Raw genomic sequence first — 15,753 nt, forward strand, 5'->3', positions numbered from 1 at the left:
CCACGCGGACAGTTTCATCTTTCGTCGGATGCTTTTCGGGCTCAAATTTAGCGCGTGGAGAAAGAATTTATGTGTGAGAGCCGATCGATCGATCGTCAACGGCACGATCGTAATCGAGAAGAAATTCGCACTTGTCTATCGATTCTCACAGTTCACGATAAACGCATCTATTGCGTGCTTACGCAAGACCGATGAAAACGATGTGCTTTGGTGGAAGTACACATTATCTCGATAAAATAAAATATAAAATCAGTAGAGTTTTACTGGTATTTTCTTGCGCTATGAAAGGTATATTAAAAAAATAAATACTTTTTAAATTCAAAATTAAAAAATAATACTTTTCTATAAAAGATATAATAACATACGATACTTTTCTGTGAAAAAATACTACAGTATATCTCTATCAAAGCGAAAAAATATTTGAAAAATAATCAATAAAAAATATAAAAATAAAATCTTTCCTAATATTTTGAAAAAATTACAGTATATAAAATTACTATAAATCAATATCATACAATATGATTGAAAATGGAAATAATTTGTTTTGAGAACAAGTATAATATAGTTTATTATACCTATTTTCATTTTAAAATATTCTGTTAGAAATTATTTTTATTTAGAAAAATTCTTATATAAAATTTTGGAATCTTATAAAATATATCACAAAGCGCTATATTAAGGTCACACAAGTAAATAACATTCGACCAAGTTCTTTTAAACTTCTCTTTTTGTCACGGTACACTAATCATCTCAAGTTTTTGGCGTAAATTGCTGATGAAGAAACAAGGAAGTCATAAAGAATCAATTTTTTAACGGATAATAATGACACAAACGCGGATATGACATGAGCGGTCTATAATAACATAATTCATGGAACTTCAATTTCTCAACATTCCGACCGGCTAAGTACCCTTGTTGGCATTATCATTATTATCATATTACTACACGCTACTATTTGCTGTGACACCTTGCAGTTTGATTTCATAGTCGTATACGTGTCGAAACAGTCCCAACATTAAAGAGAGTAGTCATTATCTTTTTTCTAGCCACCGAAGCGCTGTCTCTAGGATCTCCCATTAAGGCTAATTTAAAAATAATTACCACTCATTCGTTCGTAACGCATCCTAACTCGAAAAAAGTCATACGGTCTTAAACAGTAAGGCACAAAGGAAAACCATGCCCTCTCCAAGTTGTACAATAAAATAAAATTATGTTGTAAAATGTTATAATAAGAAATATATGTTATACGAATAAACAATACCAACACATTTCTCTCTTTTTTTATATATCTTTAAAAATAAATCTAACTTAAACTGCATTCTTTTTTTATAAATCTAATTTCGTTCCAATAAACTCTATGTAAATATAATTTAAAACTACGTAGTGTAAAAGTGTAAAAAAATATAAGAAAAATAATATTTAATAATATAATATCATGTTTCATTCAAAATAATAGTCGATTATCCTAAATGAAAACATGAAAATACGAGAGCTATTGTTGTGCATTGTGTTTTACGATCGTTAATAGACTCGTATCGGTATAGAGTGGTCAACGTCATGCTCCACACGCGGAGAGGGGCCCCTTAAAAAGGCCCCGCACGTAGAAAGGTCCTTAAAGATCCTAAAGGGGTAGCCCATTCTGGAGGTGTGCCGATCGGGCACCGGCATTTAATCGTAACGAATCGCCCTCGGGCCCTGTAGGGGAGTGTGTAATCGACATCCGGTTCGCCTAATGTCGAACGAGTAGCGCCCTGTAATCTGCCGCTAGCGTATGCATTGTCGTGGGCTTGGGACCCCTTCTCGCTTCTGAAAGGGGCACCGTAGGACCGGAGATCCCTTTTTCGGTGCGAGAGGACGAAACCGGGGCCCCGGAATAACGTTTGCTCGACCTTGCGCCCATGACTCGCGAATAATGCGACCGGATTCACGAATTTACGGGATCGAGTGTCCGACGTGCGCAAAAGGCCGCGGCGAGTTCGGATCTTTAAATGTCCTTCGTTTATTATAAAATATAAAGAAATTAATTCTTCCACAATTTAAATTCATTTAAATATTGAAAAAAAGCTATTAAAGATATATGTAATCTATTATGTTAAATATACGTATCGATGGAAACTAAAAATAATAAAAATTATTCAATCCCGATCGCCAACGACGCCAACTATCTCTGAAATTAATTGTCGTCGATTTGTGCATCTCGATGAAGCTTACCGCGGAGCAGAATCTTCTTGAGAGACCTCCTGACAGTCGTACAGTTCCACCTTCGATTTCGGAATTGGTACTGACATTCCCTAGTGCCTACTTGAACACCCTTTGCAATTTCTTTCAGTAGAGACGGCTCCTTACGACAAATGTCGGCTAGCTTCCCCTTCAGCCGTCTTGTTTTCTTGCAGACAAGCATCGGATCCATCACCAGCTGGCTTCCTACAGTCCTGTAGAATCAAAAATTGAAATACGTGGTTAAATATATCACACGTATGATATTAAATATATCCAATAGCTTTGTTAACTAAGAATTACCAATAAAATAAGATCGTTATAAATATATAAGTACCTATATGCATTTTTTTCTGTTCAAATTTGACAATTTGTTACGATAACGTTAGGTAAATATTGACATAAATAAAGAGTTTAAATATAATATGCGATAATTCTTGAACGACATAAAAAATATAGCAATTTAAACGCGAGAAGTTTGCGGCGTCTAATTAACCTATCTGCGCTCAATACTCAAGGCAACGATATAATCACGCGAACCGCGAGGAACTCGGAGCGCAACGTCATTGCTCTCGAGAGACACGACACGCGCTAGAGAGGAGAACGGTCAGAATAATTTACGGAAGCTACAAATCCCGCGGCCAAGTTGCCGGTTATTTAGCTACGCAATATCTTTCCGCGCGCGAGCGCGCGCGAGTGCAATGTGGAAAAAGAAACGGCTTCGCGTGAACGTGAGATTAAGCGGAAGCTCTCCTTTCTCCTGACGCTTATCCGTTCCTTCTAGAGCCCGCGTAGAATCTCGGTAGCTCGACGAGCACGACTGTTGTGTCTCGGCCGCAGTCCTGATCCTCGCGATTAATCGCTCGTGTTTGGATCAGAATTTATTTCTCCTTAAGCACACCGTCGTGCCTCATAAATCAGTTGGGAGCTTCGCTATTTACAGAGAATTTGGATTTACCCCATTAGCATCGCCTGAACACGAGAGATTTGTCATTCTCAACGAATTTTTTTAATATCACCAATTTTTTGTTTTTTTCCACGTAAATAATTAGATCGCGTTCTGTAACAATTTTATCGCACTGTTATATAATTCGTATATAGAAACTTAGCGCTTTTTCCTTGTTAATTTATCGCACTGTTATATAACAGTGCGGTAAGTTAACAAGGAAAAAAGAGCTAAATTTCTGTATATAATACGTTTTATTCGATTGCGGCTGCTGAAGCGGCGGTGCTAGCTTGATACACGTAATTTACTAACGACGAGTGAATTATAGTAATTGTATTGACACCGTGCAATTGCGGTCGACACAACGTGAAATTATTATGCCAATGAAAGTTACTGTCTCCCGGTTTCTTCTCTTTTCCTCTTTCTTCTGTACTCCTAATGTATATTAAATATATCTGACTAATTCACAAGCAGTGGTACGTGAAACTTTAATTATAGTAGATCAAATCAAATGATCAAATGATATGGAACGACGAGAAGTGACAAAAGAATAAGCTATAGGATAGTGATTGTAATACGTGGAACTTCGTAAGAGACAGGAAAATGAAACTTGCGATACCGCGAGAATAACGACGGGAAAAAACCGTCGAAGAAGGCGAGAAAGAAGGATAAGTACATTGTGAATAGTATAGGTACGACAGTCGAATCTGAGCACGCTAACGCCATTACGATAATTAAAGCTCCGACGCATTAAACTCGTGACGACGTAACCAATTCTACGAATGAAAAAGGAAAATATATATAGAGAGAGAAAAAGAGAAGAAACGAATGTTATGGAGGGGGAAGAAGGACGCTATAGAAACGGAAAGAACGAGCGAGTACGTCGAGAGGGTGTAAAGAGAAAGGAGTGAGAAAGAGCGGAGAGGGGACAGCTTGATGATTGCACTGGGGGTAGAAAAAAAAAGAAGGAATAAAGCGAAATGGATTCTGAGCGGTGAACTACGAGCGGTGGGAACTACGAAGTCGAGGAGAACGACTCGGAGGCAGATGGGTACCAGAAGAAGGACGAAGACAGAAGGAGGACGAGGAGAAAGAAGCGCGCGGACCCGCGTGCGGAGGGCACGAAAGCGGAAAGGTAAAAAGAGAAACGATGGGGGCGCAGGAAGGGTTAGACGGAGGGAAGATGAAGAAATGGAGAAGAAGAAGAAGAAAGAGGGACAGTCCGGGCGACCTTCGTTACGAAACGTTAATTAAGATCATTAGTTCTGCGTCGGTAGGATGCCGGGGCGCGTACACGACGGCCTCTCGGGAATGCAACGACCTTAATGGCAATAATTCCGTTAAGGACGGTTGCTCGCGCACCCGTTCCCAATGTGCCTCCTCGCCCGCCTTCCCCGCCCCCCCTCCCATTCGCCCGCTTTTCGTTCTGCACGAACGGGAATAAGAAGCCGGAGGTAGTACGACATGGAGGAGTCGTGCACGAGAGTGACATCGTCATTTGGGCGAGGAGGATTTCACCTCGAGTGGCGACTATAACCGAGAACGACGACGATGACGACGAGAACGGAGATGATACGCGAGATGATACGCGGGATACGAGAATTCACGAGAAATCGAGGATCGAGAATGATCGAGGAATGATTTTGCGCGTAAGAGTGAAACAGAGAGATGGAAAGAGATATGGGCGAGGTAGAGAAAAAAGAGGGGGGAAGGAGAGCAGAGCGTGGTTCTCGATGGAGCATGTTCTCAACAAAGAGTATCCCTCGATTCACCAAATATCACTACTAACACATGTCTTATATCTTTGTTAAAGTACCCTATATTTTCCTTCCATCGACAACCCTAATTCTTTATTATACGATCTCAAATGCTTTTTTCCTGATCGATTTTTTCCCCCCTTATATCGCTCGGAGAGAGGAAAGTTGGAAAACGTGATCTTTTACGCATGTTTCCTAGTTATCTTAGATCGCGACCAGCTGTCAGAGGCTGCGAAATCTTCCTAGAATTAACGCATGTACTATTTCTCGACTCGGCATCAATCTACACTGAGAATGCAACTAAACCTAGGCGTAAGATAATAGACGAGCGACATAGATATAGCGATTCCGAGAAGTTGCAAGTGCGCGAAACTACGAGAAGTTAAACATTGTATTAAGCCGTGGTGCTATTGCGGTGGCGCAAAAGTCTTATGACGTGTGAATTTTATGGGAGAGTTGGAAATGGATATGTCCGTTGGTAGTAAACATTTACACACGGCTTATTCAAATAAATTTGCAGATCACCATGTTTTATGCAAATCCCGAAAAATGTGCTGCGCGTTTTATTTCTAGTTGTATAATATACCTATATAGATAACTTCCTATCATAAATACGAAAAGTTAAATCTATGACTTATCGAAATAATATTCGCATTCAGATATTTTATACTACGCGGTCATAAACTACGTTACCGCGAATTTTATAGTCGCGCTATTACGATACCAATTAATCACGATATTTCTCCCGGAATAATCCAAACAATTTAATAATAGTACCCAACAAATTGAAAATTAAAACGTACAACAATCACGTTAAAATAACATTCGGCGCACTTCGCTAATTTATCACGACGACGCGACCGACGGCTCGGTCTATTCTCATTGCGTCTGTGATTCACATTGGTAGCCTCCATCGGAAAAGCGTCACATATGCCGCGGATAGAGGCGAAGGCAACCTTCTAACCGGAGGTTTATCCGACCTTTTGACTTCAAAGACCCGGTTTCCCAGTGGCCGCGCGCATCTCACCCCGTTAGTCAAATAAACGGACCGCAGGACCGCTGCGCATCGATACTAAAAGTCCAATCCCCCGGAGGCGGATAATAAAGTTACGGCGTTATTGCAAACACGTCGCGTTTGACGAGCGCCGCTTACGCTGAATGTTTTGCACCCGCGCCTCTATTAATATCGCTGGAAGGCGAGTTAATGGGAATTGAAGTGGTCAGGCACTACGTTGCCATTCGTCTTCCGTCCTGCCGATCGCGCGATTTCGTAACTTTTCACGAACTAACATTTGCCAGTTTTATTCGCTTCACTCGAAAAATGAAAAATAAGTTCAAAAAATTAAAACCAACAAGAGACATGAAATAAAAATAAAGGTAAAAAAGTAAATAAAAATTAAGCAACAGCTATACGTTATATCCTTCAATTAAACGACAAATAAATCAATTAAATATTTCATTTTTTTAATATCAGTGCACTACACAAGTAGGTATAATATAATTATGAGGATACATTTCGCAACACACTGGCGTAACACAACATCATAAAATAATGATCGCATTTGCGTATCGCTGACTAATCTATCGTTCCTTAAATTAACAAAATTCAACATATCGAATTTATATGCGTAACGAGCTTTAACAGTCCCGTCACTCGCTTGTACTCCTTTTCTTGCGAGGCAGAGCCCTCGCAAAAAGGCATCCCGAGATCCGCTACTAGACGAAAAAACGAGGAAAGACTCGGTTTAATCGACGACAATCGAGCCAGCGGAACGCTCGAGGGGGAGGTGAGGGGGAAGAAGGGGATCCCGGCTAGAATCGAGGAGATCGGGCCCCACCTCGTGTACGCGGAGGCAAGAAAAGAACTCGAGGATGGACACGTCGTCGCGAACGAAAAGCGTGGAGAGGCCGGTTAGGGCGGTCGACTTATTTATTGCCTCATTAGACGCCCTCACTTTGCTCGAAGGCAGCTCCACGCTGTCTGCTCAGATAGACAGTGACGAGAGAGCAACGTTGCTGGCTTCTTTCGGCCGGTTTGCAGAACGAGCGACGAACGGAGGGACGGGGGGGAGAAATAAGGGGGTTTCGCGAGAGAGAAAGAGAGAAACGTTTTCGTAGAGAGCAGATTGGAGGAAGAAGAGAGATCGCTTCAACGAGAGAGTTCGCGAAAAGAAGCAAGAAAAGAGAGAAGAAGGAGAAAACGAGTTGATAGGCCCACCAGCGAATTCCTCGAATACTTTGCACAGTTCGAATGAAAGTATATGGAATAGGAAGAAGCTATAAAGAAAATTGGAAATCTCGCGGCCAAGAACATTATCATTGCCTCCGTTGATCTCACAGTATTTGAGGCAGGAGAAGAAACGAGAATTCTGTCGCGACTTTCTTCACTTAATTGTAATAGACTGTGTTATGCATCTGGTAAATGATTAAGTTTGAAGGAAGAATTTCTACTTGGAATCTCAAACAAGATTCGAGATAAGAATTATTTTTTTAACGCGATTATAACGCGCGAAAAAGTGGAGTAAATTTTATCGCGAGTATCTTCAATAAACATGTGAAAAAAACATAATTTCTGCATCCAAAACATGATGCAGAATAAGACTAATCATTTCACGTAGACGAAGAAGAGAACCAGTAGAGAGATAGCAATTTATGAAAGAATGGCGAGCGGAAGTAGAAAGTCACAACAACTCGTGGCTGCTAAATATGCGCGTTCAAATCTAAATCATCCTCTTGTTGCTCGACGACGTGTAGCAGACAGCGGCGTTGGGCCATGCAGATGACGAAAAGGACCACGACGGAACGAAGCCACTCTATCACTGCGAGCTTACGTACATGTGCCAAAGTGGTACCGAGCATGTGCTCATTTTGTGCACTCGTTCCATTCCGTTCTCTCGATTTTAGTTCATTTTCTACGCGATTTTATCGATCAAAAAATTCCCGGCAAAAAAATTGAAGCGACAAGATGGCAAATATTCTTCTAAGTTTAATTTTTCCCCTTTACAAAATAAAGTTACGACATTTTCTGAATGTTTTAAGGAAAATTTAAGTTAAATTAGTAAATATGTATTTATAAAAAGTTCATTAAAATCGTATAATATTTATATTAAGCCTCTGTAAGCCTAAATTTATATTTTATAAAAATGAGTTTATTTTTTACTTTTCTAAAATGATTTATTAAATCTATTATTTATCTATTTGCGTCATAAATTTCCTTTGTAAGTTATGTCACAAATTATGCAGTCTATCAAAAAAGACTATAAATCTATGATAATATAAGATTATTTCTTATATTTCTGTCTATAATGCAATTTAATATATATATGTTATGTCTTTCAATTCCTCCCAAATTTATCTACTATAAACGTTTATATTCGGATCTCCCGTTAGAGTAATCTTTCTCATAATTAAGCTACAATTATATCTGCATATGAACCGATGTCTGCAACATGATTAGGTTTACAATAGTTACAGACGGAAAAGGGACTAAAAAGTGAAGCCAGGGCCATATGGTAGCGTAGGTTCGTGAATCCAGCAAGGACTCACGGGTGAAAAAAAGGAGCAAGTTGATTCAACCTGAGAATGTCCCGAACAAATTGGTGGCAAGGGTCACCGGGACCAGGTTACATTTTCGATAGTTTCTTTTTTGGTGAATCTCGAAGAATTCGTGCTCCGCTTAAGCTTGAACGCCGAAGCGAGCGCTCCAGAGAAGAGAAATAAAAAGACACGCCGATCTCTCGCCACCATATTGTGCGAATTTTTAATCAGCTTCTTCGGACTCTCGAGGACTCGGAATTCGTGCGCGAGCTCGCGCGCCCACCGTAATGAATTATGCGTGGTATGCGTTCACCTTAATAAAACCGATATTTAGAATCTGACTGATAAAGTTCGAGCGATATGTGATAATAACAGGGTCTTAAAATTCCATACATAGCAGGTGCGTCCTGCACGCGCCACTAAAACAATTTGGAATTCTCCTTCTGGCATGCCCAAGCACACAGAGGTGCTTTCTCCCTTCCTCTAAGCTCCTTTTTCTCTCCTCCTCTTTCCCTCTCTAGGCCTAACATTCCATCAAAATCGATCGTGGTCCGTCATAACAGTGTCATGACAAAGATACAACGATATGTCCAACAAGCATGCATTCCAGAAATATTAAGTGCGTCATGCTTGAATTGATCAGTTATTAATAATAAACGCATCGAGAAAGTATGAAGTGTCAATAATGTCAAATAAAATTTACATTTTGCAAAATTAGTTAACAGGATTCTTTGAAAATGTTGTACACTCCAATTTGTAAACCCCAATACAGTATTTTAATAAAAAAAAAAACAACAAGCCCGAATAGCATATATAATTTAAACATAAAAACATTGAAAAAATGTTAAATGTCAAAAATGCTTAATGGAAACGACTTTTATCTAATATATCCCGTTCATAGAAACAATACAATGAATAAATAAATAGAAAAAAAATGATATAAATGAGAAAAGAATGACTGAGGGCTCAAATTGAAAAAGGGCCACGTACTCATTCACGCCCGGCATAAAGTCGCATTAACACCGTACCATTGGCGCAGCGAAACCATGACCAATCGGGTACTCTATAGGGGGAACGTCCGGTAAATCATTTATAGGCACGGTAGTACGCGAACGACAGTAACAGAGCAGACCAAGCGAAGCTCGGGGAGATCAAGGCGAGAAACGCAACGAAAAAGAAAGAAGGAGAAAGCACGAGAAAAAGAGAGACAAAGAGAAAAAGAGAGAGAGAGAGAAAGAGGATGTCGACAGAGGACAAGGAAGAAAAAGGAAGAAAAGGAAGGGAATAGTGGAAATAAACAAAAAAAAAGCGATAACGCGAAAGGAGGAGAGAAAATTATTACGAGCATTGTGCGTGGCCCGCACGTGGTGCGTGTTGTTGCGTCACGCCATGCTGCATTTCGCGCAAAGAGAGGAGCCAGTGTGCAAGCACGAGGGGCCGGAGGGCGAGGGGCCTCATTTCCCAACCGCGGACACCCGTCGTTAACCACCCCGTTTCTGATACCCGTGTCATTGCCGGCTCACTGCCGTTATTATGCCCCGCCGTATTTTGACCCGGCAATGATTGACACGCCCCGCGTCGTGACAAATCGAGCATTTCTTTAACGTGCCGCTCGCTAAAAAAAAAAGAAGCAAATCTGTGGCATTACGGGGGGGCACAAACTGTGAACGGTTCTAAAACAGGTGGGCTTAATAGAAATTTATTTTCGGCGCGAGTAATTGATATTTTGATATTTAGTACCGCGGTACACCAATTATTTCACATAAATTTTCTAACGTATGCTAAGAATATATAATATTTCACTAATTGTACTAATATTAAGCTAATACGAGCGTTGATTGTCATAATGGTATCATTGTATCAGCAATTTTTTCGTATACGAAATAAAATAAAGCAAGTACTAAAGTCATCAGTGCGAGCGTGAATACGTTTAATCAGCTTATATTCATATAAGCTCACATTATACTAATATATTTTAACATCAAAATCAAATTTTCGGATAGTAATTATCAATGTTTGACTAGACTGAGGTTAAACAAGGAAAAGATACGAATTTGGTTCCCGTTGCGGAGATACAACGTCCCCTTCACCGGAGAAACGTTGCAGTGTTATTAAAGCGTCAACAAAACCATAATTAGAGTACCAGATTCTCACTATTATCAACCGCGAACGTTTTACGATTCATCTTACCGCGACGAATTTATGGCGAGTGTCACCATAAACTGACGGAAACGGTCGTAATTATAGGATAACCGACGAGCGGTTTTGCTGATTACAACCACCGTTAAATGACCGCTCGGGCACTCTTGGAAGCGAATCTTTTGTACAAAGACATATTTCGCCGTGGTTTTTTTTTTATATTTAATACTAAGTAATATTAACTCTCGACCGCTAAATAAGATAATTAGTAGAGATCAATTTGATTATATTAAATAAATAATTATAGATATGTGTAATGCTGACAAATAACCATTCTTATTAAAAAATGAAGCGTTCGCTGGAATGTCGTTTTATATGTATGTTATATATATATATATATATATATATATATTAATTTGACATGCGTAGCGTATGTGAATACGTGCGTTATGCACCTATCGTATTTCCATCTCGCAAAAGTAGCGGAACGCAACCGCCTCGGTCGCGAATGGTCGAGCGTATATTCGTAACTGGAAAAAGTCGGAGGCACTATATTTAATTTAAAAATCTCACAACGGCGAAGCCGCATATCAGGCATATGCGGGACAGAAAGATGGAAAGGGGATGAATTATGTGTTTACGTTGGCATCGTATGACGGAGAACGACCCTCTTCGAGCGCGAAGATTTCGCCATCTATACGCAAGAAGCAAAAGAAAAATCTGAGATATTGATTTATAATAATCGTAGTCGTACGTCAACGGAGTTCTGAAATATCCTTATCCTTACTTTCACATTTATCACTAAAAAAATATGTAAAAGTGACTATTATATCTGTTACCTATGTCGACGGAATTAAGAAAGAACGTGTATATTTAATTGAACAGTTACGAATACGTTAAATGAAAAATATCGTCAATTTGCGATATCTTAGATCTTGCTCGGCATGTTCTGAGAATAAAATTCGTACCTATGATTAAGACCGCTTTAGCACCAACGTCACTGCTCGCGTATCGACACAATCAGTCACGTACATCGTTTAATTATAGTAATCAAGAATTATTACGCGCCATCCGGACTAATAATACTCATATTAAGAGCGTGTCGTAAAGTATGCCTTTCCGCGCAAGACGCACCGTAAATTATCGCAGACAGTATGTAAGAATATGTAATTAAATTGATTTTAATTTAATCTAATTTAACAGCTCCAACACCATTAATATCGATCTACAATTGTGAAGCCACATTGGCAAACGATAAATCAGCGGCGTTTATCTACTTTATTTTAAGCAACGAATTCGTATACATGAAATAAAAATTTCGTATAAATAAAATAAAATTAAAATGTATTCGAATATACAACTATCTTCCCGAACTTTGTATATCAAATGTAATTTATTGTAAACTCTTCGCAAATATTAAATACGTAAGAATCAATTAATTTTCCTATTTGTAACTTTATAAGAAGCATCATTAAAAAGTAAACTTCAAATATCAGTAATTCAATGAACATGTAAGTATATCAGCTGTTTTAACTAACGTTAGTCGCTTCTCGCCGCTCGTAGACTTCAATTACATGCAAAATGGAATCTTTTCAATAAATAAATCCACCTGCTTTGCCGCTCGTAAGTTCGCCGATTGCCGATGCGTGCGCGATCTAAGCGCATGCGTGCGCTCACGCACCGCGCGGTGAGCACGATCTTATGATTATGAATATACAGCAGGTGAGAGAGAACGAAGAGAATGGTCCAGGTGGGGAAGCGTGGGGGAGCGGATCGGGTTGTCCAACCAGCAGGATGGTAGCCGCGGACTGCCCACCGCGGCCCATTGGCCGGGTTCGCGAGTCCGCTATCGTATTATCGCCGAGGCTCGCCGTTACGATACATCGGCGGCCGACCGCCGATCTATCGCGCGCGTTCTCGGACCTGTCTGCGTGCCACGCACCTGCGATCGATCGCGCGCGACTATCCGCCGCTCGATCGCGTCGCTCGCGGAGACGAAGCGGCGCGTGAAAGCGCGCGCGCGAGGCGGCGTAACGCGGCGCGGCGCGGTGCAGCGGGCGAGAGCGGGTTTGCTTATTAATGCGAAACGCGTGACGCCCAACTCATATGAAAATCGGAATGGTCCGTGGCGTAATTGGTAATCACGGTAATCCTCCACGGTGATTTCACGGAAAGTCCATAAAAATTTAGCGGAACTCGCGCGAAGATCGTAGATTAGCGGCGAGGAAAAATCGCGAAACTATAACGATAAGCTGTGCAATCATCGACTAAATAAGCGACGTATCTGAAAATACAGGGCCGTAAACAGAGACTTTCCACAAAAAATTGCTTTAATGCGATCAATTTGTGTAATAAACCTTTTCAAACACCATCTTCTTTTCGTAAATATTGTAAATAATCGATCAACCAACATGTCTTGTCTCCGAAGCAGATAAAACTATCTATCGATTCTGTCTTATATCTATATGGTGCTAATATTTGTGAAATAATTATTATATACTTGGCATAAAGCCCGCACTTCTTCACTTTTCAGAATCAAATGGAATACAGCATGTACGTTTAACAATTGATTACGCAGCCAGAGGACACGCATCTCTCAGTATTTACTCTTGGCCGCTGAACAAAAAACGTTATCGCGTACCTAGACCTAATCATTAAAGTTTCATCTTAAGTCTATGCATTTTGTGAGACCGTAGAAGATAAGAAGTACTATCTAACAATTTCACGACAGAGCGTATTGTTCTTCTACGGTGTACCGATACAAAAACCGACAGTATTATCGACGTTCAACGTGTAGCACTTCGAAGAAATGCACGAGCCGTCCAGGACATACGATTGCCGCGTAGGAACGTGGAACGAACTCCGTGTATATCTCTTGAGAGGGAAGAAACGCAGGCAACGGCTGCCGGTGGACGACGAGGACGACGGAGGACGAAGAGGTCGGAGGGGGGGCTCCTGCCGACTTACAAATTATACGCGCTCAACGAGATTTACGGGTGACGCTTTGAGCGAGACCATTGTCCATCCTCGCTCACTTCTTTACCTCTTTACTCCTCCACTTTGGTCGTCTTTGTCCCTTCGTGAATCGCCCATCCTCCCTCGGTTCCTCCGCGAGTCCCTTCGTTCCCAGAGGACCGCGCGAGAAGGACGGAGGGACGCGGCTGCGCGCGAGTAGGGAACGAGAGGGAAATAAAGCAGTATTCGTCGCGAAAAAACCGAGGAATGCCGATCGACCGAAAGGGGAATCCGGTTCCAATCGGATAATCGGAGCCCCGGGTCCTCGCGGGCTCCCTAGGAAGATTCGCGAGAAGGACGTAATGCGCGACTCGATGACGAACGATTGTACGACCGACTGATTTATGGTGCCCGCAATATTTTCGGAGCAAGGGCGGCATTCCGCAGGAATGAGGATCGCAGATGACGTTTCGCCGAGATTCGGTAAAAACATTTCTAGATCTCCAGCCTCTAATTTAAAGAAGTTTTAGAGAGTTAATATCCTTAATACCGATAAATTCACGTCAAAGCAATGCGTATTAATTTATACATTGCATCGCGATACTTATCACCGTAGTACGTATGTTCAATAAGTATCTACGCTATTTTTAATAATGTCGAAATATCATGATAAAAAAATAAAACTTTCAATTTCTATAGATAATATTTCAATTAAAAAACTCTGGGGGGAAATTCACAGCCGGCATTGGTGTACAAAATTTCGGCAGTGGACTGAAAAAAGTAAGCAGTGGCCTATAATATTGACGGCATTGTCGTCAATGGTTGGGGAGTGGTAATAATGACTTGTGGCAGTGGCAGTGCAGGAGGTATTGCATAGCATTGCTAAGGCAGTGTCCGAATTTTATCCGGCATTGGCTCGGCAGTACGGCAGTGGACGCCCCCTAAGTTTTTTTAGAAAATACTTATATCCGAATACCTAATAGATAGCACTATATTGACTACATCTTAAACAACGTTATATTTCCAAAATGTTTTTACGCTATCTTAAAGCAACAAAATAGCAACAAATTCTGGTATAAACGTTTATTCGATTTGAGAGAGCACTCTGTATATTTTTTTTCGCATGGGGGGGGGGGCCAGCTTGACACAGATTCTAGCCCCACCACATACTAAAAAAAACTCATAGAGTGCTCAAATCCAAAAAAACAATCACCAAAATTTGTTGCTTTTTTGTTGCTTTAAGATAGCGGCGCGTAAACAAGTTTTCGAAATATAAGGTTCTGTAAACAATGCCACTAATAAATACTTCATCTTCGACCGTTATCTACGACTTTGGATAAAAACTAAGTAAAAGAACTTGTTGCTCAGCTCTTTTTGGTCTTAAAATATTCTATGGACCGTGTCCTATCAGAATATGCAACTTACGATTTTGTTGCTCGCCCCTAACTGCAAATAAACAAATTATTTATCTCCGCGTCAACCGTTATCTGCGACGTCGATGGCTAAAAACTAAGTAAAGGAATTTGTTGCTCGGGTCTTTTTGTTATTTAAATATTCTATGGAACGTGCTCTACCAGAATATGCAACATATGATTTTGTTGCTCACCCCTAACTGCAAATAAACAAATTATTTATCTCCGCGTCGACCGTTATCTACGACGTCGATGGCTAAAAACTAAGTAAAAGAATTTATGCAACACGTGCATCGAAAGTGCCCCATTACGCACGCTACGCGTGCGTGATGGACCACTTTCCAGGCACTTGCAACATAAAATAGGGAGTGTAAGCCGTGTGTAAAGATGAAAATTCCCGGGTGCGGAGTTTATGCACGAGCCGAAGGCGAGTGCGGTAACCGCACCCGGGAATTTTCATCTTACGACACTTGTTACACAAATAACTATTATATCACACGTGCATCGAAAGTGGCCCATTCCGTGCGCGCCATCTGTGTGCGAAGTAGCCAATTCCATGCATGAGAAATTTCTCACTATATTCCCGCACTGAGTGCGGGAATATAGTGAGAAATTTCATTCCCGCACGACTCATTGCCAACACTCTCCTTATTTTCCCCACTCATTCTGTGTCTTTCCCACTAGAGTCCTCTTATTTCTGACTAGTGTCCCTGATTTCTAACATGTTCTTAACGACATCTCGCGGCGCACTACGCGAAACACTACGCGTGTTTCCGTGCGCTGCAAGATG

General features: G+C 40.7%; 1 protein-coding gene across 3 annotated transcripts in view; it reads right to left on the reverse strand.

The window, feature by feature from the left end:
* The window catches only part of LOC139809129 (protein Wnt-6), a 132,858-nt gene that overhangs the window by 18,710 nt on the left and 98,395 nt on the right, over positions 1–15,753 (reverse strand). For all 3 annotated transcript variants that reach the window (XM_071771809.1, XM_071771807.1, XM_071771808.1), the window contains one exon: positions 2,212–2,432. In XM_071771809.1, the coding sequence (XP_071627910.1) occupies positions 2,212–2,410 (199 nt within the window). In that variant the 5' untranslated portion in view covers positions 2,411–2,432. The remainder of the gene's footprint in view (positions 1–2,211; positions 2,433–15,753) is intronic.

Source organism: Temnothorax longispinosus, chromosome 2 (assembly GCF_030848805.1).
Source record: "Temnothorax longispinosus isolate EJ_2023e chromosome 2, Tlon_JGU_v1, whole genome shotgun sequence".
NCBI classification, from domain to species: domain Eukaryota; kingdom Metazoa; phylum Arthropoda; class Insecta; order Hymenoptera; family Formicidae; genus Temnothorax; species Temnothorax longispinosus.